This window comes from Peromyscus leucopus, chromosome 6, assembly GCF_004664715.2.
Source record: "Peromyscus leucopus breed LL Stock chromosome 6, UCI_PerLeu_2.1, whole genome shotgun sequence".
In the NCBI taxonomy this organism is placed as follows: domain Eukaryota; kingdom Metazoa; phylum Chordata; class Mammalia; order Rodentia; family Cricetidae; genus Peromyscus; species Peromyscus leucopus.
The window spans coordinates 109,277,919-109,301,486 of NC_051068.1; the positions used below are offsets into that span (position 1 = coordinate 109,277,919).

The window sequence follows — 23,568 nt, forward strand, 5'->3', positions numbered from 1 at the left end:
TCTCTGAGTTACTCACATTGCTATTTGATAGTCTTCTACCTCCTTAGAAAAGGCATCTCTTTATTGCCATTTTGTGTTTCTCCTATCATTTGTGTTGGTATATGGGGCAAAGAGAGGCATTTACACATGGGTAAGCCTGTGTTTAGGTCTGATATCTTGAACAAAATCCTCTGCTTTAATATGTTATTTCCACGAGCTGCATTCACATCCTTAGCATTTTCATTTTTAAGCAATGTTGATAACATCAAATGTTAATACTTTCTGTATCGGAATTAATATGTAATGATGAATCCATGAGAGTTTTGAAATTATTTTGAGATGCTCTGTGATAACTCAGTTGCCTTCAAGAACCGTAGCTTTTCTCTAATGGCAGAGATGGTCTGTGCGGTGAAAAATGAAAGGAAAGATTGCTCTGAGTCCTAGAGAAGTGTCTGAAATGTGGGGAAGGAACAAAGAAAGATGTTGCAAGAGTTGGAACACACAATAGCAAACTTTCTTCATACATATTTAATGTCTTGCCCTGTATAGGGCACTCAGGACTCCTCAGTGCCTTGAAGAAGCCGAAGTTGTCTTAGTGGAACAGATAATGTCAATGGAATAAGACATTATGAAATAAAGAAGAAAGACAAAGACGAAAGTAGATAGTTTGATTAATTTAAATGGAGAGACATTGAATGGCTCTTTAGTTATACAGAAGGCAGTTTTGGCCCTTTCTATAAGTTAGTATATGGATGACATGATTTAATATTTTATTTGTTTTAACTCTGATAACAGCTCAAAGTGCAAGATATTTATTGCTCCAGGTGAAAAAAAAATGCCCATATACTTGGGTAATATACGTGTGTGTGTGTGTGTGTGTGTGTGTGTGTGTGTGTGTGTGTGTGTGTTATAATTGATAAATATATAATAATAGACATATATAGTGTAGATTGCTGTAAGTATATATCAATTAAGCACACAATTTGTTGCTAGCATTTAGTATTTCTCTTTTCCATAGCTTCTCTCATCTTCTTCACCTGTCCTCATAAACTATCTTAAGATACCTCAGTGCAAAAGAATAGGATGGGTAGGAAAGAGAACAGAGAAGGAAAAAATAACTATTAAACAATTTTAAAACATCCATAGGAATTAGTTAAGCAAATATGGATAATTCACAGTTTCCCACATCATAGCCACAGTTGCTACTGCTCACTTCTCTATGAGTAGGATTATCTTTAAAAGATAGCATTTTTATAAATGGCCCAGACTTTTCTAACTGAAGGAAGAATACTAACCAAATGGATTCTGAACCTTAAAACGGCAATAAGCATTATCCCATAGTTTCTTTTTCCTACGGTCCTTTTTCTCATTGTAAAGGCAGCCATATATGATGTCTCTCTCCGCTCATCACAGCACTTGTGGCTGATAGGTCTGTAACATAAGAAAGGTCCACAACAGAAAAGTGTAGGGATTTCATGCAGTGTTAGCTGGCACTGGGGCCATCAGGAAAACTACAGAGAAAGCTAAGAACAGGTATCTATTTTTTTTTTTATAAAGTTTGATAAACAATGGACAGATTTACAGCAATGCTGGACAAAGGGTGTGATGAGGAAGTCAGGGAACCTGTCTGTCCAGATACACCTTTGGGTTGGTGCCATCAAAAGAGTTTTATGGCTTCCTTTGTGGAAGAGGCATTCCAGCTTCTCTGCCTTGCCTTTGGGAATAGGGACACTGGTCTGGTTGTTTGTAGAGAAAAGGAGCAAGTAAGGATGGGAGAAAGTCAGAAAAGCATTGATTTCGTGGCTCTTCTACTTTCTTTCAGTTCAAAGTAATTATCGTGACAAGTTCTATAATTTGAAATATTTCCTTCTGAATGCTGCCATTCTTAAAATTAATATTTATTAGCATTAATACAGTAAATCCCCCAGTAAACAAATCTCCATATTAGCCAGGGTCATCAGCCAACATTTATAAAGCGAACTTGGTGTAGACGAAGAACACATGTTTGCAATTACATTCTAATGCATTGCAATAGCAAACAGTCTGTTGCCTGTCTGTATCGGCCCTGTAGGATGTCACTGATGGCTATGATTCACAGGCTGTCACAGCAGGACTTCACAGCCTTGTGCAAGGCTGCTGAACTGCTGACCACTCTCTCTCAGTCACTTATATGGAAAGATACTTTGTGAGTCACCCTGCTTTAAAATAATTAATTTCAATCCAGGTCTTGGAAGATTTTTTTTTTCTTTCTAAACGCGTTCTACCACTCTAAAATTGAAGGTGAGTCTTCCCTTCAGACCAATACAGTGTTGCCCTAGTCAAGTGCAGAAGGTTGATCCAGGGGAAACCAGCCTGGCCTTGCCAGCTAGAATTGATACTTAAGTCCCTAACTTTCATGTTCCTTCCCTGCTCCGTTTCTGTCAACCTCTGCATCGGTAAATAACGTTTTCCTTTTTGAACAGCGCCCTCTGACTTTAACTCAAGTCACTTCTGCCACCCGCACTTACACAATTCGTGCTTTCAAAATTTCAAGCAGCATTAATACTTTTTAAAATGTTTGGTTTATCCTAAAAGTACTTGGTTCCTCCATACAATTGCTACAAGTTTGGAGATGAGCAGAAAGAAGTCAAAGCGGTGCTATCCACTTCTTGGAGCAGGTAGATGCCATTGTCTTTGGTGTCTTACACACATCATACCTTGCTTAGCAAGCAGTGTTCCATTTTCTACTTTTACAAAATGCTTTGTTTCTTTCCCTTCGAGTCAGACTAAAGAGAAGGGCTCCCTTAGTTCAGTGTTTGTTTTGTGGGTGTGACTCTATGGGGAGAGAAAGAAGAGTTGGGAGCAGCAATGAGGAAAGACTCAGCCTGGCTGGTGGTCCTCCAAGACACATGGTGGCAGTGCAGGCCCTAGTTCCCTTATGGCACAGCAGTCAACTTTCCCAGAAGCACCTTGGGGATGGGGAAGATGACTCAGCTGATCCTGCGCATCAGCATCTACTGGAAAGCCAGGAGTGGAGATACATATCGACAGTGCCAGCACTGGGGGAACGGAAAGGCAGACCACAGAAGCACATTGGCCAGCCAATCTAGACTCATTGATGGGCTTCCGGATCTTTAAGAGACTCACAAAATAAAGGTGGAGAGAGATCAAGGGAAGACACCTGATGCTGAGCGTTGGCTTTCGTGTGATCTGTGGCACACACATTTGCACACACCCCCACACATAATTTTCTTTCAAAGAAGGAGTTTGGGAGAACGAAAGGAGGAAAATTAGATTCCACAGGGAAGGTGCCCTCTGCCCCTCATGATCAATATGGGTTGATAAGAAGCTGACTGCTTCAGGAGAATACTCAGCCGTTCTCTCCTTTGTGCCTGGTTTCCTCTGTATATAGAATGAGAACAGAACTTTAAATGCGGAAATTTGGACATAAAATGTATAAAGAATAGCCAGCATTGCCTGGCACCAGTCCAAGACTAGCAGCTCTTACTTAAGCATGTGGCAGTTTTGGAGACTTTCTGTCCTCTTTGAAAGTTAAGGGTCTAAGGATCCTGAACAAATACTAATGGACATTGCCCTCTCATTTTATGGCTATAAGTATGACTGAAAATTTAGCTCAGTTCTCAGAAATGTCCCCATTAAGGGTGGAAATACACAGAGATAAATGTTTTAGTGGCAAGTATGTTCAACTCCGAGTACTGTCCATTTTGGACTGGCCAAGTAAGGTAAATAAATCATAGCAATTTATTTTATCATGACTCTGAAATGAATGGATTTGCAATGCTCAAAGAACGGTTTATGAGACCCTAGAACTTTCTGAATCTCTTTGGGATATAGCAGCATATATTTGAGTTTTGTTTTCTTTACATCATCCCCAGCTGTAGGGAAGTTTGCAGTTCTGTTTTCCCATCTTTGCCACATTTGGAACCTGTCTGTCATTGAGGGGTGGCCCTAGTCTCCTTCCAGGCTCCTTGTCTGTTTGCTGCAGACATCAAAGGGCTCAATTAAGGCTCTTCCCTCAACTGCTTCTTATTTTAGGTGGGGGCTGCCTCTTGATGAGTGATTTATCTTACCCTTCTCAGTATTCTGCCCCATATCCAGTGGCAACTAAAAAGTCAGAGGTAATAATAGGAGCTTACAGCTCATGTTTCTGTCATATCAGGTTGACTTCTAAGTGTCCGCGAGGCCTTCAGCAAGTAGGGATTCCCCGCTTTGCCTTCCAGATCTGTCACCTCCCCTTCAGTATTTAGTGATGATGATGCTGAGTGACAGCCACTGATACTTAAAAGTGTCACTACCCATCACTCTAAGTTCCTGGTGCATAATAAACACTTTCATTAATTTTATTATTTTGGACAGCAAAAAAAAAAAAAAAAACTAAGCGTGATTTGTTTTAAGGTTATTAGACAGTGTATTGGGTTGCTTCATTATTTTTAGTCTTGAAAACAACCTTTGGATAGAGTTACTGTTACTGTCCCTATTTTAACATAGGAAGTAAAGAAAAATCTGCCGATGTAAAGTCTAAAGGATGTAGCTGGGAAGGCAACAGCCTGAATGCAGATGCATCTGCCTTGTTCTCCGGTACCTGAGATGTCCAAGGCCTGAGATTACCTCAGAATACTCCCTCAGAATCAGCAAGATTAGAAAGAGAGGGACAAGGGAAGAAGTGAGAGAGAGAATGAAAGGAAATGAGTCAAGACATAGACATATTTTTTTATTGTTAAATAAGACATAGAATACTTTATAAACTTTGCACATAAACATTGGTGTATCCCTTAAGAAGCTGAAGCAGAAGCCGGGTGGTGGTTGTGCAGGTCTTTAATCCCAGCACTCGGGAGGCAGAGGCAGGTGGATCTCTGTGAGTTCGAAGCCAGCCTGGGCTACAAGGTGAGTTCCAGGATAGGCACCAAAACTACACAGAGAAACCCTGTCTCGGAAAAATCAAAAAAAAAGAAGAAGAAGGAGAAGCAGAAGCAGCAGCAGCTAAAGCAGGAGAACTGTGAGTTCAAGGCCAGTCTGGGCCATGTGTTGAGACCTTGTTCCTAACCCGTAAAAGAGTAATTCAGGAGATGGTTTCTATGTACCTGTTTCAACATCATCTTCTCTGAGAAGTTAGAGGTGTTTCATTGTGTGAAAACTTGAGGTGTGTGTGAACACACAGAAAGTTCTCTGGTCACACCATGATTCTCTCCCAGTAGCTTCTGCCTTACATGGAGCCTGTTTAAAGGGACTTATGTTCACATTGGCCTATGGGCTTTTTGTTTATTTGTTTCAGTGTTGAAAGCCAAATACAAACTGCCTGCCCTTATCTTGAAAAGTTTGGGAAAGTTTACTGCCAAGGAGTGTCTTGAGACCCTAATTGATATGTCCTGTGGTCCCTGTTTCCTTTCCACTTCTGATTTTGGATGATAGCATGAGAGTCTGCTTTCAATTTAGGCTTGCTTTCACCTGAGCATTTCAGAGAAGCAGGCAGCCCACTTCGAAGACTCGCTCTCATTTGGTAGTTAACCTTCATTTATGAAGGAAGGAGACACACTTTAAATAAGGAGTCGTTAGTGATCCCAAGGAGGGGGAAGGCTCCCGGACGTGGGGTGGGGGGTTGTTCAGCCCCAGGGCTTCTGTTTCATTCATTACTATAATGAGAAAGTTGGAGTAGCAGAGAGCACCAGAAAGCTGGGGACAGATATGGAAGTAAGGCACATTCGTTCATTTGGAATTTACTTTTAGGTCTTGAAGTCACAGACTCTGAGATCACTACCCCCCCCCACCCACACACACACACCTTAAATACAAATTATGTTTGAGACTGTGATATTTGTTAAACCTCACTAACAAGAAAATGTTGTGGAGGTGAAACTGAAATCCTGTAGCATAAGAAAAGAAGAATGAAAGGAACACGTTAGAAGCCAAGTGTACTTCCAGGTTGCCCTGGAAAGAATATTAAATTAGAATTTCTGTCTCTGCCTTCAACTAAGGAGAAAGCCACACAGTAGAACCCCTGTCCTTATCCACATGTTTTCCTATCCTAATGCTAACCACAAGCAACCCGTCAACCACGTGAGCTGAACAGGTTTCCCCATGGTTTGTGAAACCGTTCAACTATGTACAAAGAACTGTTCTTGCTTTGAATTACTAGGCAGTTCTTTGTGTGTAATATCACAGATCTCACGGTCGCTCCCTACTTATCTTACTTTAAAATGTCACACACAGAACTTTGTAAAGTGGGAAGCTAGGACTATAAAGCCTAGTGTGGCATCTTGGTGGCCCCTGGGGTCGCCCTGAAATGGTTTAAGGGTCTAGCTATATGAATTTTTACCAGAATTGTACTTATGTGCCATGACAGGTACTTGACCTACCGCACATGGCACCTTTTAACACAAGTTACTCTCGTGGAAAAGTACATGGGACTAGAAGTATTCGGGTTTTACCACCAGAGTCAAGGGATTATTTTCAGCAAGTATTGACAGTATCTAAATGTGATTTTTTTTTTTTTTACTTTAAAAATCTAAAGGGTGAATCATTTAAGCCTGAAAACTTCACTCTTGGTGTCTCCTCTGCTTCATGCTGAAGAACTGCCCACTCAGAACTGTTCTCATGTCTCACATGATTATTTCCAAACCACTCATTTTTGCATGTAGCATTTTGGTTTGCAATATAGGGAGGAAAATTGCATACCCTGTAGTAATTGATGGTTTAGGGGGGAACGGGAAGTATTTGTTGATTGATTATTGTATTTATTTTACAATGCTGACATCAAGCACGTGGCTTTGTGTGTAGAGGCACCAGGCGCATGACCCCAGAATATATCAGGTCTTTATGTAGAGATATAAAACAGAGATAGACGGACGCACAGCAAGCATTCTTGGGTGGCTGTGTGATTCTCCTTCTGGCTGCACTTCAGCATAACCTGAAAACAAGTTAACATAATAATGTCAGAATTCTCAGGCCTGAAATCACGCATGAACATAAATAAAGGATGGACAAGGGTATCATTTAGGAACGTAGCAAATTATCTCAGATGAAGTGGTTAGATGTGAACAAAGGTTAAAGTACAATTTAGAGGAAACTGTTCGAAAGAACTTGTAAGCATTTCAAACTGCTCTCAGTTCTGTTGAATTCGCAGACCTGAAGCTGAGCCGTGGTGGAAGTGAAAGCTAATTGTGGTGGTGCAAACTGAGGCGCTGGGGGCTAGCCCCAGGGATTACCCGTCAGTTTGAGGAGGATGGCTTCTCTGACGTGCGTGTTTGAGTAAAACTGGAACTCACATGGAACTCAAAGTGCACACCAGGGTTTGGAAAAATAGACCTTTGAAAGAAAAAACCTGGGCTGATCATAGACTCTCGGTGGTGAAACTGTTGTGAGTGAATTAAGTCTCCAGAATATAGGAGGAAGAACACACACACACACACACACACACACAGAGGGCTGGTCCTTCAACTGAAGTGGATCAACAACTTACTACTATAATGAACCCTAGCTGTGTCGTGTCTCTCCAGCTTTGCAAGTGTCCCCTTCAAATGGAGATGAGCAGAACCACCTCCATATAGTCGTTCTGAGTGGTATATGAAATGATGCAGGAAGGGCCTGTCGAACACCACTGTATAAATCCCGAAAAGAAGCATAATGAGGCTTCATAAGCCTCCCTAAAATAGACGAGTGGTCAGTGTGCAGGCAAGGGCTTCAGCCAGGTCTTTTATTCCAGGGCACAAGGTCTTTACCAGCGGGCTGCACTGTCTCTTGCTTGCCAGTTCATTTGAAGGAATGGCTGAGTCAGTTAATGGATCATCTGGAGTTTCACAGTCAGGTCACTGGCTCCGGCACAGCACTCCCGGAACATTTCCAGTGCTCGCCTTGACTCCTCTTGGAATTGCCACTATCCACTGATGGGAGCCCATTCCAGAGCTCCTTTCCCCTGCTGTGTTTTCTGGGGGCGAGTGAGGGGAAGCTAAGCCTTATGGTCTGTCCTCTTTACTGACAAAACACCTTGCCTGGGTCACGAGCCATCGGAAGATTTTTAAATAGGCTTGTTTCAAATGAGCTCGGCACATGCCACTGTGCCTGGATCATTCTCTGTCCAGTGGGAAAGATCCATTTCTTTCCTCACCTTTACATATGGTGTGTATGTTGTCATGTGACACTCAACTTTCTACCTATACAATAATGCGTGGGACAAACCTAGCACATCACTGTGTTTGCCGACATGCTTTCTCACAGTACTCAGCACAGGTGCTAGTTTGCTTTCCTCATGCTATGACAAATACCATGACCAATAACAACTTGGAGAGGAAATAGTTTATTTGACTTACACTTCCTGGTCACAGTCCACCACTGAAGGAGGGTGTGTGTGTATAGATCTCTGTCTCTCTGTTTCTCTCTGTGTGTCTCTCTGTCTCTGTCTGTCTGTCTGTCTCTGATACCAGCATTATTACTCAACTAAGGATAATTCACCAAGGAATAACACTGCCATATTGGAATGAGCCTTCCCATGTCAATCAACGATCAAAGCAGTTCCTCAGAGACATGGCCACAGGACAGTCTGGCCTGAACAGTCCCTCAACTGAAACTGTATTTTCCCATTTTGTGTCAGATGATAATAAACACTTAGCAGGGCAGTATGCATTGCCTCATCAGATCCATAATAAAGGCCTGTTAAAGCCATTACATCTCCACATATGGCCACACTTCCTTGAGGGATACCTAGCCATGCTAATTATTTTATTCTTAGCCTACCAGGCATATTTTTTAAATTTTCTGTTACCAGTTTAAGAAAGTAATATTTTGTTTTTTATTTGTTTGTATTGACAATGGGCTTGCCCCAAGTAGATCCTGGCCAGCTCTGAGTTTCTCCATTGATAAGCAGAGAAACTTAAATGCCCTTGGTAAGGCACACATGGGTTATGTGGCCATTCCTTGAAATTTTTATAGATGGTTTCTAAAATCTTTAATTTTCACTCCAGTGAGAATTACAAATGGGGTCCATTTCTGCAGTTCTGCTTAGGAATCACTGTGCTGATTGAAAATGCATCTTAGAAAGTGTACATGGAATCAAATTAGAGTTTGTAAATGAAGGACTTTTCACTAAGTAGGAAGTGACCGGCTAGCGGCAGTCATCAGGCACACACCCTTCTAAGGCTTCCAACGCAAAGAATTCACTGACGTTTTGTGACCAGGTAGGCTGACAGGAAGGGTCTCCTGTCCTTCCTTAAAATCTGTTGTGCACCAAAAGGGATTTGTATTTTTTTCCATTTATATTTTAAAAGATATTCTGGGGCTTGCAAAAAAGCATGTTAGAGTAGCTTTATGCCAAATACCATACCATTATTACCTGTTACCTCACAAGATTTTTGTTAGGTCACTAAACTTATGGAGAAAGTACAGAATATGTGGCTTAGAGTCAGTAAGCATTAGGCTCTAGCTGTGGGTGGTTACATAGTAGAGTTTAAATACAAAGGAGAAACCTAATTTATGCTTGGACGAATCTAGCTGTCTTTTAAAAATTGGTTTAACAAGCATTGACCCTGTGTGGGTGGCAGCTGTACGGATCCTGAACTACCACTTGTCAAGGACAGAGCTTCCAATGGCACTCACTGCAGAGACTGAGAGTAACCTAGCTGTTACTAGAACAGTCCGCAGGCTGGAGTATGAGTTCTGCCTGCATCACCAAAGACATTTCAAGGAGACTTGAAAGGGACCCCCATCTTTATATCTTCTGCCCAAAAAGCAGTCAGCATGAGAACATGCCTGACCTGGAGCCTAGAGGCCTCAAGGCAGCTTGCCACCTCTTTCTCCTTTAGAAATATGTTATTAAATCATAAATGTACAACAGCTTAACTCTACACATGCACTTAAATGTTTAAAGGAAAAACGTTGTCTTATTACACCATGATCCTGGCTAATAGCTTTTCAAAACTTTTGAGAAAAATCCTAAAAAAGGTTTCACATGTCACCTGGAACTTACAAATTTAACATTATCAAAGAAGGAATGCTTCTACACTCTTACAAAGACCACTAGAAAGAAACAACAATTAAAAAGCTAAGAAACTGTCTCAAAGGCCTTTTTTTACAATCCTTCCTCCACAGTAAGGTAATGTTATTAAATAATCCAATCCATTCACAAAATGGCTCTCTGCATCTGCTCTGGTGTCTTCTGCCATATCAATGCATATTTATGTATGACTGAGATAAGAGTTTCCTTAACATGTTTATTTCGATAACCCAAAGCTGTTCTGTTACCTCTGGGCTCTCATCCTCTCCTATTTATACAGTGAAGCCCATGGTAAGTAGGAAGAAGCTCAGTATCGGCTCCTCCCACCATAGCCTCCACTTCCTCCAGGACCATAGTTTCCTCCACCATATGGTCCTCCCATGTTCCTGCTACCATCAAAGTTTCCACTCTTCGTTGGGCCATAGTTAGAAGGTTGCTGGTTATAATTTCAAAAAATCATTGTAATGTCCACTTCCATAATTTCCTCCTCCATAGTTGTCATAACCACCTCCGTAGTCCCCACTCTGGTTGCCATATCCAGGTCCTCCACCACCATATCCTCCAAAATTGCCACCTTCAGGTCCTCCTCCATACCCATTATAGCCATCCCCAAATCCACGTCCATTTCCATATCCATCAGATCCCCCTCTAAAGTTGCTTCCTGGTCCTGGTCCAAAATTGCTGCTGCCACCACGAGAATCCCTGAAACCAAAATTTCCTCCTCTTCCACTCCTTGAACTTTGGACTTCCCGTATTTCTTGTCTAGACAATGCCTTTCTAACTTCTGCATTGTGACCATTGATGGTGTGGTATTTTTGCAATACAATTCTATCCACAGGATCATGGTCATCAAAACTAGCAAAGCCAAAGCCTCTTTTCTTCCCAGACTGCCTATCGGTAATTATTTCAATAGTATCAATTTTTCCATATTCTTCGAAATATTCTCTAAGGTGGTGTTCCTCAGTATCTTCTTTAATTCCACCAATAAACAGCTTCTTCACAGTCACATGGGCACCTGGTTTTCCAGACTCCTCTCTTGCTACAGCATGTTTTGGCTCAACTACCCTGCCATCAATGAAATGAGGCCTTGCCGCCATGGCAGCATCAACCTCGGCCATGGAGGAGAAAGTTACAAAACCAAATCCTCTTGATCTCTTGCTTGCAGGATCTCTCATAACCACTCAGTCTGTGAGCTTTTCCCATTGCTCATAGTAGTTTCTCAAACTTTCTTCTGTGGTTTCAAAGTTTAAGCCACCAATAAAGAGTTTATGGAACTGTTCCTTTTCTCTCTCCATCCGGGATTCAGTCACTTCAGCCCGATTTCCCGCAGCCGAGCAAGATGAGAAAGATCTCCCCACGGGACTCGTCCTGACGCCAAAGGGAGAGCAGCGAGAGCAGCCATTGCTCTAAGGCATGGCGCAGGGGAACACCTGCACACAGGCCCCACGCCGCTGCTGCTCACCTCCTTTCTCCATTGCCTTTTCCCATTCTAATGACTGGTCTTCCTGGACCCCGTCACTGGGAACACGAAAGAAGCCTCTTAAAACAGTGTCACTGCCTTCCTGTCCTTATTCAGAGATTAATTCTCATCAAATTTATTTCTATGCATAGTTAACATTCATAAACATCATGTGTTTGTGCTGTTCAGCTGAATTATGAAGTAATTATAGTTGTGATTGATAGTCTGAAAGAATTTTTGAACATTTAGGACCTGCTGTCTCAGAAAATTGAAAACCTTTAAATACACACACACACACACACACACACACACACACTAAAGTTTAAGTCTATAATGCACTAAAATAAGTTGAAATGGAAATGCAGCTTCAAAGATAGAAAACAATAAGGTGCATAAATAGCAACAAAGATCTTGTTCATGGATTTTTCTTTAAGTGGATAAAATATGCCACTGGCAACAGTGATGTAGTCATGTCATTTTGAAGTGATTATACTTATAATATGGTTTTCACAACTATTTAACCTTGGAGGGGAGGATGGTGGTCAATGGGGATATTATTTTGGGGCTGCAGTTTTGAAGCCCAGAATAAGGACAATTGCACAGCACTCTGGTTCCCTCCCAAAGCCCAGGATTCTGGATCCCAGTGCTATAGGAAGATGAGGAAACAAGGAGATATTACAGTAACTTCTGGAAAGCCTGGCAGTCCTTTCTAATGTGGAAGCTCACATTTGCTGCTCTTAAGCTAGTTCAAGAATGAAAAAACAAGGAAGATAAGGTTTAGGGAAGGCTTACCACAAATTTGGGACATGTATTCTCCCAAATGAGGCACCTACATACTCATAAATGCCACCATCATCTGTAAATAACTGTAAAGACCAATTATGTTAGGCTTTTAGATGCATCTGGTGTCATGCTCTCTTTCACACTGTAGCTTTTATTGCAGAGGTATTAACTGTAGATAAAAGTAGCTATTTCTGTTTTAATTTAGCAGTTGAGATACTTCATATTTTAACTCCTTATGTTTCACCCCATAAGTAGCCTCATTCAGATTCAGTTATCTGTCTCTCTGGCAAAAGTAAAATCTAAATTCTGATTACAAATAGACTGACAGTAGTCCATGATAGGATAGTATTTTCAGATAGTATGGTTTCCCAACATGATGAATTGGTTGATTTAACAAACCTGGAAAAGTGATAGGGATTAAATATATAATGTCGTCTTTGAGTATGAATTAAAGATTTAAAGAGATGTGAAGCCTACCAGCAAATGATGAGCTTTAAAGCACGCCCACCCTTTAAAGAAGTTTGTGATGATTCTGTGAGTACATGTTCTGTGTGACATTTCTCAAATACTCATTATTATGAACACAGCTGAATTATTTCAAGATCTTTTAAGAAAGAAAACCTAAATACCAGAAAAGATGTAAGACCAGTAGATGAAGCAGTGGAGATGTTCTCATAGATTTTCGGTTGAAAATTAAATTAAAACTAACTAATCTTATTTTATTTTTAAGTGTGTATGTATATGTGTGCACGTGTGTGTGTGTGTGTGTGTGTGTGTGTGTGTGTGTGTGTGTGCAGGTACCAAAAAAGACCAGAAGAGGGTATTGAGTAACCTGCAGCTAGAGTTACAGGAAGCTTGACAGCTGAGCTCAGTTCCTGTAGAAATGCAGTGTGTGCTCTTAACCATTGATCTATCTCTCTGGCCCTATAGTAATACTATTTATTTCTCCAGCCCTATAAAAAATGTTTATAGGCTGAATTCAACCCCTAAAGGCTAATATGAAAATATTCCCCTTTACAAAGATGACTATGAAGTTTCCACATAGCTAATAAACTTCATTTCTTGCCGTTGTAAAATGATGCTTAACCCACTTAGGATCTGTTCGATTTCACTTTTAAGACAACGTCTTCTCAATTCAGTTTTCTGCTACGTGTGTTAAGAGTAGAAGGTATAGAATGCAATACCAGGGGAAACCACCCTTCACTGCCTTTTTTCAGCTAGCTCCTACATCCCCGTGTCATAGGAAGAAGGGTCTGACATAAGTACTACTGCTCCCAAAGGTGTTCTGTCACTTTTCTCTCAGAACCAACTTCCTTCCAAGCATGATTCATTTTTTCCACCTTTTATTACAAAACATTTCAAAGCTATGGGGAAGTTTGAAAGAAATGTATGGCCTACAGCAATGTGTCCATCACTTGTTTTCTACAGCCAATAGTTTATACAGGTAGTGATCCATCATGACTATGAAGTTTCCACATAGCTAATAAACTTCATTTCTTGCCGTTGTAAAATGATGCTTAACCCACTTAGGATCTGTTCGATTTCACTTTTAAGACAACGTCTTAAACGTCACAATTATTCGTTTCCTTCCTCAGTACCATCTCTATTCCTTCTGTGATAGTCCCTAACATTGCTATCTACAGAACTCTGTTGCTGGGTCCTTCTCAGTTTAGTATCAGGCCTTGCCTACTTTTCTTCTCACCCAACTTGACTATTGCCCAATGTATCTACACTGCATTCATGCTGGATGTCTAGACACAGCCATTATCTGAGCATGCTTAAGTAGCTGTAATGCACACGCTTGAAAGCTCTCTGTGGGAAATGTTCTTTCTTCCTGTTTTCCCTGCTTATTTACCCTTCACTAAGATGCTTCAAGATCTTCCAGCAGTTACTTTCAACTATTAAATATCACCATTTTGTGATGTGCTGTAAAATGTTTAACAGTGATGTGCTGTAAAATGTTTAACAACCTGTCCTTCAGAGGAGAAGAAGACCTCAGTTTGTATCACTTGCAGGTTGCCACAGTATGAATTGACCCTCGTGGCTGCTTTTGAGGTGCTGCTTTGAAATCTGGAGACAGAGCTAAGAGCTGCATTCAGTGTCCTCAGGCAGGCCAGCCTCTGTCAGCTCCAGCACACTGTTTGTCCCTGTCTGTGCTAGGGCTTCCCAGGATCTCCCACAAGAGGCCATGCCTGATTCATCCTTCTGGTGTTAAGCACAGCAGGCTGTCAGGACAGGCACAAGTGAGTGAGTGCTTTGGATGGAAAACTATATTCCAAATAGCCCTGTCTGTCTATCTTTAATTCAGCTTACCGGGACTTACAGAGATAGCAGACGCTCCTCCATGGTAACTGTGAACTGGGTCAGAAGGCCAGCACCTCCTACATGGAAGGGACTCAGTGTGGTTGGGGCCTCTTGATTCCAGCCCTCCCCGCACTCCTGTAGTGCCGTCTACAGCATCATTTCAGGCTGAAATCCACCCTGTGTGAGGCCGTGACACTTACTCAGCAAGCCAATTGACACAGATACTTTTCCTGGGAAGGCATGGGGGCAAGAGGGGGTGGGGAAGGGTACCATGAAGGGCAGGAAGGACACAGGAGGAGGAAATCTTTAGATTCCCTTGATCTGCATATTGGCCTCCCAGGTTTGAGGAAAATAAAGTATGAGGTTGCTTGATTCCAGAAATGATAGAATAATGCCCTAGGCCTAGAAGAATATCAGAACTTCAAAGTTGAAAAAACAAGCAATTAAAAAAATGTGATAATTATTAGAATGCAAACAAAGTTAAATTTTACTTTGAAATTACTATTTTCTTACCGTATGAAATAATAATACCTTTCAGTTTGGGATTTCTGAATTAAAATAAGAGATTGTATTCTTTTCAATGAAAAGTACCGCAGTTTTTATGTAAAACGTGCTTTATGTATCTCTCTTACCTAATAAAATCATAGCATGTTACCGTAACTGAGGCAAGGTCGTACCAAGGAGGTTAAAATGATAGTACATTTGCATGTGGCAAGTAAAAAAATCTGGAACACACACATTTATTTTCCTGACTTTTCTGCCACATTATGGATTGAGACAACTTGTACTGGAATGTGCATTTTCAAAACAGAGATTAAAAATCTCCAGAAATTATGGCAAACTGGGAGAGCAAAACTAAGTAGAAGGGCATGCACATGGCACCGACCCTGCTGTGGTTTAACTTCCATCGAGTTTGATGAGGGGCCATGCCATTTGTGTCCACTAGTCTATTTTGGTATTTTATGGTTTCTAAGTTGTGATTGTACAATATGAGTTTGAGACTTTGAGTATTTAAAAATATTGAAGGTTATCCCTAGGAGAAAATCTGAGAAGATGAGTCTTGACAGATGTGATAGCTTGCACTAACAGAACCTTTGTAGCTGAGAAAGGAGGGTTGTCATGAGCTTTAGACCAGCCTGGGATGCAGCTTGAGGCCAGGCTGAGCTACAACATAATACCGTGTCTTAGGGGCAGAGGGAATAAATGTAGTCTCACTGTCTCTTCTTAAAGTTTATAGTAAACTTACTGAATTTTTGAGTAATTATTCTAGTTTTATGAATAGGATGATAAAACTTATAACTTCATTATTGAAGAATTTCTAAAGAGAACTTTTCATTAAGAAAATTCTGACCAGGCAGTGATGGCGCACGCCTTTAATCCCAGCACTTGGAAGGCAGAGCCAGGAGGATCTCTGTGAGTTCAAGGCCAGCCTGGGCTACAGAATGAGTTCCAGGAAAGATGCAAAGCTACACAGAGAAGCCCTGTTTCGAAAAAACCAAAACAACAACAAAAAAATCCTGTAGTCACCATTTGTTGGGAGATATGACTATGTATATGTGATAGAATATGTGTTACATTGTGTACAGTAATTCATTAGGTGTGAAAATGTAAGCAGTAGCATATTGATTGTGATTGCCAGAGTGCTCAGTTCACATGTGAAGATTAGTACTAGGCATTCTTCTGCAGGTCAGCGCTCAGTGAGCTGAGAAGCATGGTTCTACGTGATTCATCTCCCTCCTTCTCCTGCTTAGAGTCTTGCTTTCCGTGGTTCCGGTTATGGTTTTCACAAGTCCTTTGTTGGAGATTTTTCTGTGAGATCACTCGTCTCTATTTCTCGCTTGTTGGATTTTATGTTTGACCCTTCTCTGAAAGATGTGCAGTTTTAGTTCTGGACTCTTGACCACGCCCCCCTGCTTTTCTTGTCTGCATTTCTAAATATAGTCACCTGTGTTGGAGTGTGCTCACACTTTCCGTTCTGTGTGTCAGTGGATTGCCTTCAGGATCTGGCCGGATCGTGTGCTGGAAAGGGCCAGTCTTTCTCCTTGCCCAGCACATCATGACCTCTGGGATGACTGTTCGGCAGTGGGGAGGAAATATTAAAACAAAGAAGGAATAGCTGTTAGACGGAAATTGGAACGGAAGTGAAGAGCTGATGGAGCAGGTAGAAAGTCATCTACAGAGACAGTTCCACCCCACTTAGGACTTAAAAGAAGGGAGGGAGGGGGGAGGGGGGAGGGAGGGAGGGAGGGAGGGAGGGAGGGAGGGAGGGGGAAGGAAACTGAGAAAAGGAAGGCAGGCCCTTTAGTAGTCTCAGTCATTATCTATGATCCAAACACAGTGAGTTCAGTCTCCTATTTGATGTCTAGAACAAAATTTCACGTGCAGAAAAGTCTGAACTACAAATACTACTAGAATCTCAAAAAAAGGTTTGAGGCAGGAACGATACACTGTTTTCTTCTCTGGTGTTCAGGCACGTAGATAAAAACTCAACGAAATCTTAGTGAATGGAATCGCACAGCTCTTGATGGCCACAGATTGCACTGGAGCAGAGTTTCCTTCCACAGGAATCTGAACTCACTCCCTCCAGTGACAGGCAGAATAGCTGGAAATAGCAAGCCCTGTCGATTGATGTAAGGGAGTAACTACCATGGTGTGGACGCCCCAGGAGAGAGAGAAATAGACAAACATGTGGACTGCTCTCAGGTCAGAGGGACGGTGGAATGATGCCACTGGCTGGCACCCATCTCCTGGGGATGCCGTGTGTCTATGATGTGAATGTGCATAAGCGTCACCTCTGAAGATTAATCACATAGAAGAAGGCTCATTCTGTTCTCGCTTTATTTTTATTTTTATTTTAGAAAAATGGCTTTTACCCAGCCATTTCAAAAACTGTCCTTGTTGTCACAGTTTTTCTTCTTGCAGAAATGTTAGGGGAGTGGGCACTTGCTTGGCTCTTAACAAACAATGAAAATAATTCCAAATTATGTTCACAAGCAGAAGTATTTCCTTCAAAAAGCTTATTCTTATTATGGATTAAGAGAGAAAAATATATTTCCCATATCACCTATATATTCTGGTCTCCGCATATCTTAGGGGCTTAAATTGTTCTTTCAAATTAAGAATACTCCCTGATCTTACCAGGGGTTGGGAGAAGTTTAATTGTGAGTGTGTGTGTGTGTGTGTGTGTGTGTGTGTGTGTGTGTGTGTGCGCAAAATTTGTATATGACACAATAGAATTTTTAAAAATTGCTTTTGACTTCCTGTAAACTCATATGAAAACATTTCTGAGAGAACAACTTAAGGGCCAGTTTGGCCTCATGGTTTCAGACAATTTAAGGGACAGTTTGGGCTCAGGATTTCGGACATTTTGGTTGGTGGCGGCAGAGGGGGCCTGGTGGGTAGAACAGCCTACAGAAGGAGAGAGCCGCAATGCCAGCATTAGCTGGTTTTCTCACTTCCCTTTTATCTTCTCCATGCTTATAGGATGATGTCACCCACATTAACCTGGAAGTTCCCTCACAGATAACGCCAAAGAATGTGCTTTGATCACCTCCTAGGCACTGCTAGTCATGTTGACAGTATTAACCATCACAGATATCTTTTACTATTTTTTTAAACTTTTTTTTTTTAAGTAAGAAGGTTTGGGGATGTATCTCAGGGCATACATAGCATTCACTGGGGCCTACATTCGATCCCCAATAAAACACACACACACACACACACACACACACACACACACACACACAAATCTTAACAAGAAAAGTATTCTTCTGTGTTTTGTACATTTTGAGAATTAACAAATAAAATAGATTTATTAAAAATCATACAGAATTAGAAAATACTTTTAAAAGACAATGCTTGTGTTGGCAGTTGCTTAAGCAGATTTGTTTTTATTCATTTAGAAAATTCTAGAAGTTGTAAAACACACTTGGATAGACCCATGCATCACTTACAATTATTATATTGCTTTATGTATGAGTCTTTGCCTGCATATATGTATCGGACCTTATGGGTGTCTGGTACCTACAGAGGCCAGAAGAGGTCATCAGATCCCGTGAATCTGGAGTTCCAGGTGTTTTTGAATCAACATGTGGGTGCTGGGAACCAAACCCAGGCCCTCTGCAAGCAAGTGCTCTTCACCAGTGAGCGATCTCTCCAACACTAGACCCGTTCATATGTCTTTGTTGTCGTTTGTACCTTTGTCTCTTGACAAATTCAACTCCGTTTTTTACATTTCCTTGAAGAACTTGTGGTGTGAGAATGGCTAGTGTTGAAAGAAGTGTTTATGACCAGTAAATAACACAAATGTTCCTTCAGAAATCATGGAGTCGGCAGGGCTTCCAGTCTGTTCAGTTCTAGGGAGAATTTTTGAGAGCCTGGTAATCTTCCAGTTTGGAGATGAAGAATAGAAAACACTACCTAAGAAGAGACGAGAAACTTCAAAACCAGAGAAGGAGTAGAACCTACCCATTCTCTGCTCCGTGGTCTCCTCACCTGGGCTCCACCCCTGGGAATTCACCACAATTCCTCTTTGTCTTGAGGATCACATCTTGGTGTCAGTGATCTAAGGTTCAGGTGTCTGAATTCGATTCGAAGATAGCAAAAGGGAAACAAAGCCAAACAAAGCCAAAGTCATGCACGTTCTGTTACCCTGGTACAGATGCAAAGTAATTGTGGGCAGATTAAAAAGTCACTGACTGCTAAATTCTGTTTTAAAATACAGGAGCCACGGCCGCAGCCAGGAAGGAGGTCATCAGGAACAAGATCCGAGCAATAGGCAAAATGGCCAGAGTGTTCTCAGTTCTCAGGTGGGCTTGTCTTTCCTCCCTTTCTGTTTGGAATTTTACTGTGTATCACATGGTGGCTGTCTTAATACTTTACACGGACAGTTCAAATGTTTCACCAGGAAAGGTCTGTGTTTCTTGAACTGTTTCTCTCTTTTTAAATGGAAAGTGTCAATTCATCCACATTTTACTTACATTGCATCTACTAAATGATTTCCATGAAGGAAGGGTAAGTGGATTATGGTGCATTTTTTTATCCCTCTGTTTGCTGGAGGATTTAAAACACTTCACAAGGAACGTGATTAGGATCTAATTCTAGTTTACAGTCTGGCTTTTGGGAATGATGAATTTATAGGGTGCATTTCACTGTATTTCAAGGAAATGAACATTAAGCATAAAGCTGTTGTTGTGAGCCCTAATTATGAGGAACAAAAGCCATCTCCTGTCCTAGTTCCCTATAGGAGTTTGTTTGCTGTTCAGTGGATCATGAATCATCCTATTGATGTTATTAAGCATGTGTTTTGAAAACAGTTTATTGAAGAGACTTCCCTGCACTGTACTTTAATAATCTATTCCAAGATAATGCATGGTAACTCTATTTCTCTTCAAGGGCCTCTTTTAAATAGGGTGTTGTTTTTCCATGAGGGATGCTGCCCATTCATGGTTATACACAGGAATGTGGATACATAGAAATGCTTTAGGAGTTATACACTGCTCATTTTTTGAAAAATGACTGGTATAATTCATATCTGTCCCTCTCTTTCTCTTCCCTTATCCCTCCTTTTCTCTCCCCACTCAATCCCTTTTCCTCTCCCTCCTAACCTTCTCTCTCTTCTTCCCTCCCTCTCCCTTCTATTGAAAGCTTGAAGTTGACTACGGGGTGGGGGTGGGGGTTACCCACCACCTCCACATTACCCCAGAGTGTTCTTGAGTGAGAATAGTAGGAAATATTAGATAGAAGGATTTAGAGTGTGCCTGGAACCTATTCCAGCAGGCCCCAACTGTCTCTGCTCTAGGGTATTTATAGAAATGCCAAGGGGTGGAGCAGAAGACCTCCCCACAGCATAGCCAAGTGCAGAACATCTCAGACACCTGCACTCAGGCTCATGGTCCAATCATCCTCTCTATGCAGACCTGCTTGGGTAAAGCCACTAGGAAACCTGAAAAGGGGCTCCCACAGTTGGCCTCAAGTGTCTTATTCAACCATTCCCTACTTTATTTATTGAGGCAAGGTCTCTTGCTGAACATGAGGCTCACTCATTCCAGCTCGTCTAGTTAGCCAGCTTGCCCCATCTCTACCCCCCAAGTGCTGTCATGCCTGCCTGGCTTCTGTGTGGATTCTGGTCATTTGAACGCCATTCTTCTTAAGTGCACAGCAGATGTTGTATCCACTGAGCTATCTCCCAGCTTTTAGTTGTTTCTTGTCTTGTTTCTTGGTTTCTTTCCCTGCTATTTCTACTACTCTTGGTAAAGTCACTAAAGAGTCACTAAGAGACTTGATACTGAAAGTAGGGGCCCGTGAGAAGAATGAGAAGCATCCCCATCATTTCACAAGGACAACCCAAGTCAGCAGCAACTCTGAGGCAGCCAGAGCACTTGTAGAAAGTGACATTGATGGTGGAAATGGGCACCATCTCTCCTGTACCTTAGTGAGCAAAACTCTGAGTCTTACCACCCTTCATTCCCCCTAACCTCTCGGGAATCACTCATTTCTGCAATGACTAAAGAGCATCAAACCGTAAAAACTAAGCATGCATCAAAGACAATAATAAAGCAATACAGAGGGTTATCACAATATCAATATGGCATTTAATGGGAGCAAAAGAGAATTATGAGTGAAGTCATCTGAGAAGATATACACCACCTACATGAAGAAATGGAATGAGAAAGTTCAAGGCAAAGAAGACATCAGAGGCAAAGATCCTTAAGCAGAAACAGGTTGAGCAGTTCTGTGGACCAATAGGAAGTCCTGTGGGGCTACAGAAATGACCTGTGGAGATAAATGACTATGTGAAAATCCTGTGTTGAGTGGGTACTTCAATCATGAACATTCGCAAATGTGTTATCTTTAGATTTGCCAAACCATGCTCTTCGTTTTCTAACTGAAATCACTAGGAAGAGAAATAAAAACACCAAGGGTTTCCATATAAAAGTCCATAGAGAAAAACAAAACAAAACAAAACAGTAGAGGCCTCAATATAAAAATTAAGTTTTTATTATTTGAGTTCTCAAACCACATAAAAGTAGAAGAGTCAGTGCTGTGGAATCCTATGCGTCTTCAAGGTCTGGAAAGTTCAGGCCCATGACTGTTGCTATCTATGATGATGTCCTGTAAGACATGGGCTGCTTCAAACCTAATGATGACCAATGGCTTAAGATTTGCACATGTCAGTAGGAAACAAAAGCAAGGTTCATTCTCTTGTAGTCCATTCTAAAAGCATCTGTGGGCCTTGTGTAGGATACAGGAATCACATCCACAGGAGCACAAACTGAGTTTAGTTTGGTGGGCCATGCGAGCATTGAATTTGAAGTGGAATGTGAGTTAGGCGATTCTCACAGGGAAGATGGAATGACAGACATATAAGCTAATGTAAAGCCACAAAGCATGTGCTGCATATATAAACAGGTGCTGTACTGTGGCACTGGATGGAAGGGAACCTTTATATTTCCTAGGTGGGTTGTCTTTAAAGAGGCTATCAGTGGAAGAGGGCTGTGAAGGATAGGTTGGATTCTGGCAGGGAGGACTCCAGCAGTGAAGGTATTTCTGCAAAGAAGAAATCATGACCTAGTTAGGAGACATCATAAGGAGCAGTCACATGGGCCTAGGTCCAGTGCTGATGGAATCATTGCAGTACAGGCTAAATGTTGGATATTGTTCTCCATATTATACACATTTAACAATAATCCACCTAGCATGCTTATAGGGCTGGAGTTGGCTTGCTTTATAACAGGTACTATATATCCACACCTCAAGGAATGGCAGCACCAATGTGAGCCTTACTCAGAACTAACTCAGCCATGTAGGCCAGAATGATTGTAAATAATGCCCGAAATCTGGTTTGAAGCAGTTCATGTCTCACAGGACATCATCATAGATAGCAACAGTCATAGGCCTGGAGGAACCTTCCAGACCTTGGAGACGTATAGGATTCCATAGCATTGATTCTTCCACTTTTATGTGGTTTGATGAATTGTAGGTACATGAAAGCACTTAGTAGCAAAGGGCATGAAGGTGCCGTGATTTGGTAAAACCTGAGGCTGAAAATAAACGAATAAAAGAAACTCAAATCTAAATCCTCAGCATACTTGAATACCATGATGAAGTGTTCAATCTTTTTGTATGTGCAATGAGGAGTCTTGGGATGGTTATCATGGAATGAGAGGCATGTTATAACCCATGCCTTAGATATATATATATATATGATTATGACTGGATTGGCTAGTGAGAAAACTGTGTGTGTGTGTGTGTGTGTGTGTGTGTGTGTGTGTGTGTGTGTGTGGAGAGAGAGAGAGAGAGAGAGAGAGAGAGAGAGAGAGAGAGAGAGAGAGAGACCCCTTGCAGTAGATGTGCAGGCAAGTCGCCTGAGATCTGCCAATCACAAATAGGACATATGACCTGCTTCAAAATGAACAGCATGCAGAGGCAACAGAATTAGAAGCACTGGGAGGGCAGCAGTGGTGGTAATTTGGCTTTGGGGGTAACTGTATAGTGTTAGTATGAGCTTGAGTAGGCCTGGACCATGGATAGCAGCACTTTGCAAGCCAAGGCCAGCTCGTGGAGTGAGTGAACATACAGACTCATCCTGGTGGAAGTTTTTTAGCACATTTTTCTGGAACTGTGTACTCTCTAACACACTTTTAGACAGCTCTCCACTGGTGAGATCAGCTGGTCTGGATTCTGTTCACTCCTGCAAGAACCTTTATCTGTGCAATGAATGATAAGGAAGAAAATGTGCTGTGAGAACAGCCTACAAAACCATAGGCTAGGTGATGGATAGGATCCTGTTATTTATTGGAATGACTGGTGTTGTACCTGGCAGAGCCTTTATGTTGAGGCAGTTAGACATTCCACCCTGGAGTGTCAGAGAGACGTGCAGAGAGAGGGGTGAACAGTGGTGTAAACTGCTGTTCTTGCTGACAGAGAGAATGGAACATCTGAGAAAGATCAAAAAGAACCTCTGCATAGTGCCTTTTAATAGAAATACAGCATGAGCCACGTCTGTCTTCTTAAATATTCTAGAAACTTCCATAAAAGAAACAAAAACACAAATGCCCAG

General features: G+C 41.5%; 1 protein-coding gene and 1 pseudogene across 2 annotated transcripts in view; one reads left to right on the plus strand and one right to left on the minus strand.

Annotated features, from left to right (window-relative positions):
• Window positions 1-23,568, plus strand: part of Ppp3ca (protein phosphatase 3 catalytic subunit alpha) — a 290,863-nt gene that overhangs the window by 255,503 nt on the left and 11,792 nt on the right. For both annotated transcript variants that reach the window (XM_028857473.2, XM_028857476.2), the window contains exon 11: window positions 19,231-19,315. In XM_028857473.2, coding sequence (XP_028713306.1) covers window positions 19,231-19,315 — 85 coding nt within the window. The remainder of the gene's footprint in view (window positions 1-19,230; window positions 19,316-23,568) is intronic.
• LOC114683269 lies at window positions 10,032-11,265 on the minus strand (annotated as a pseudogene).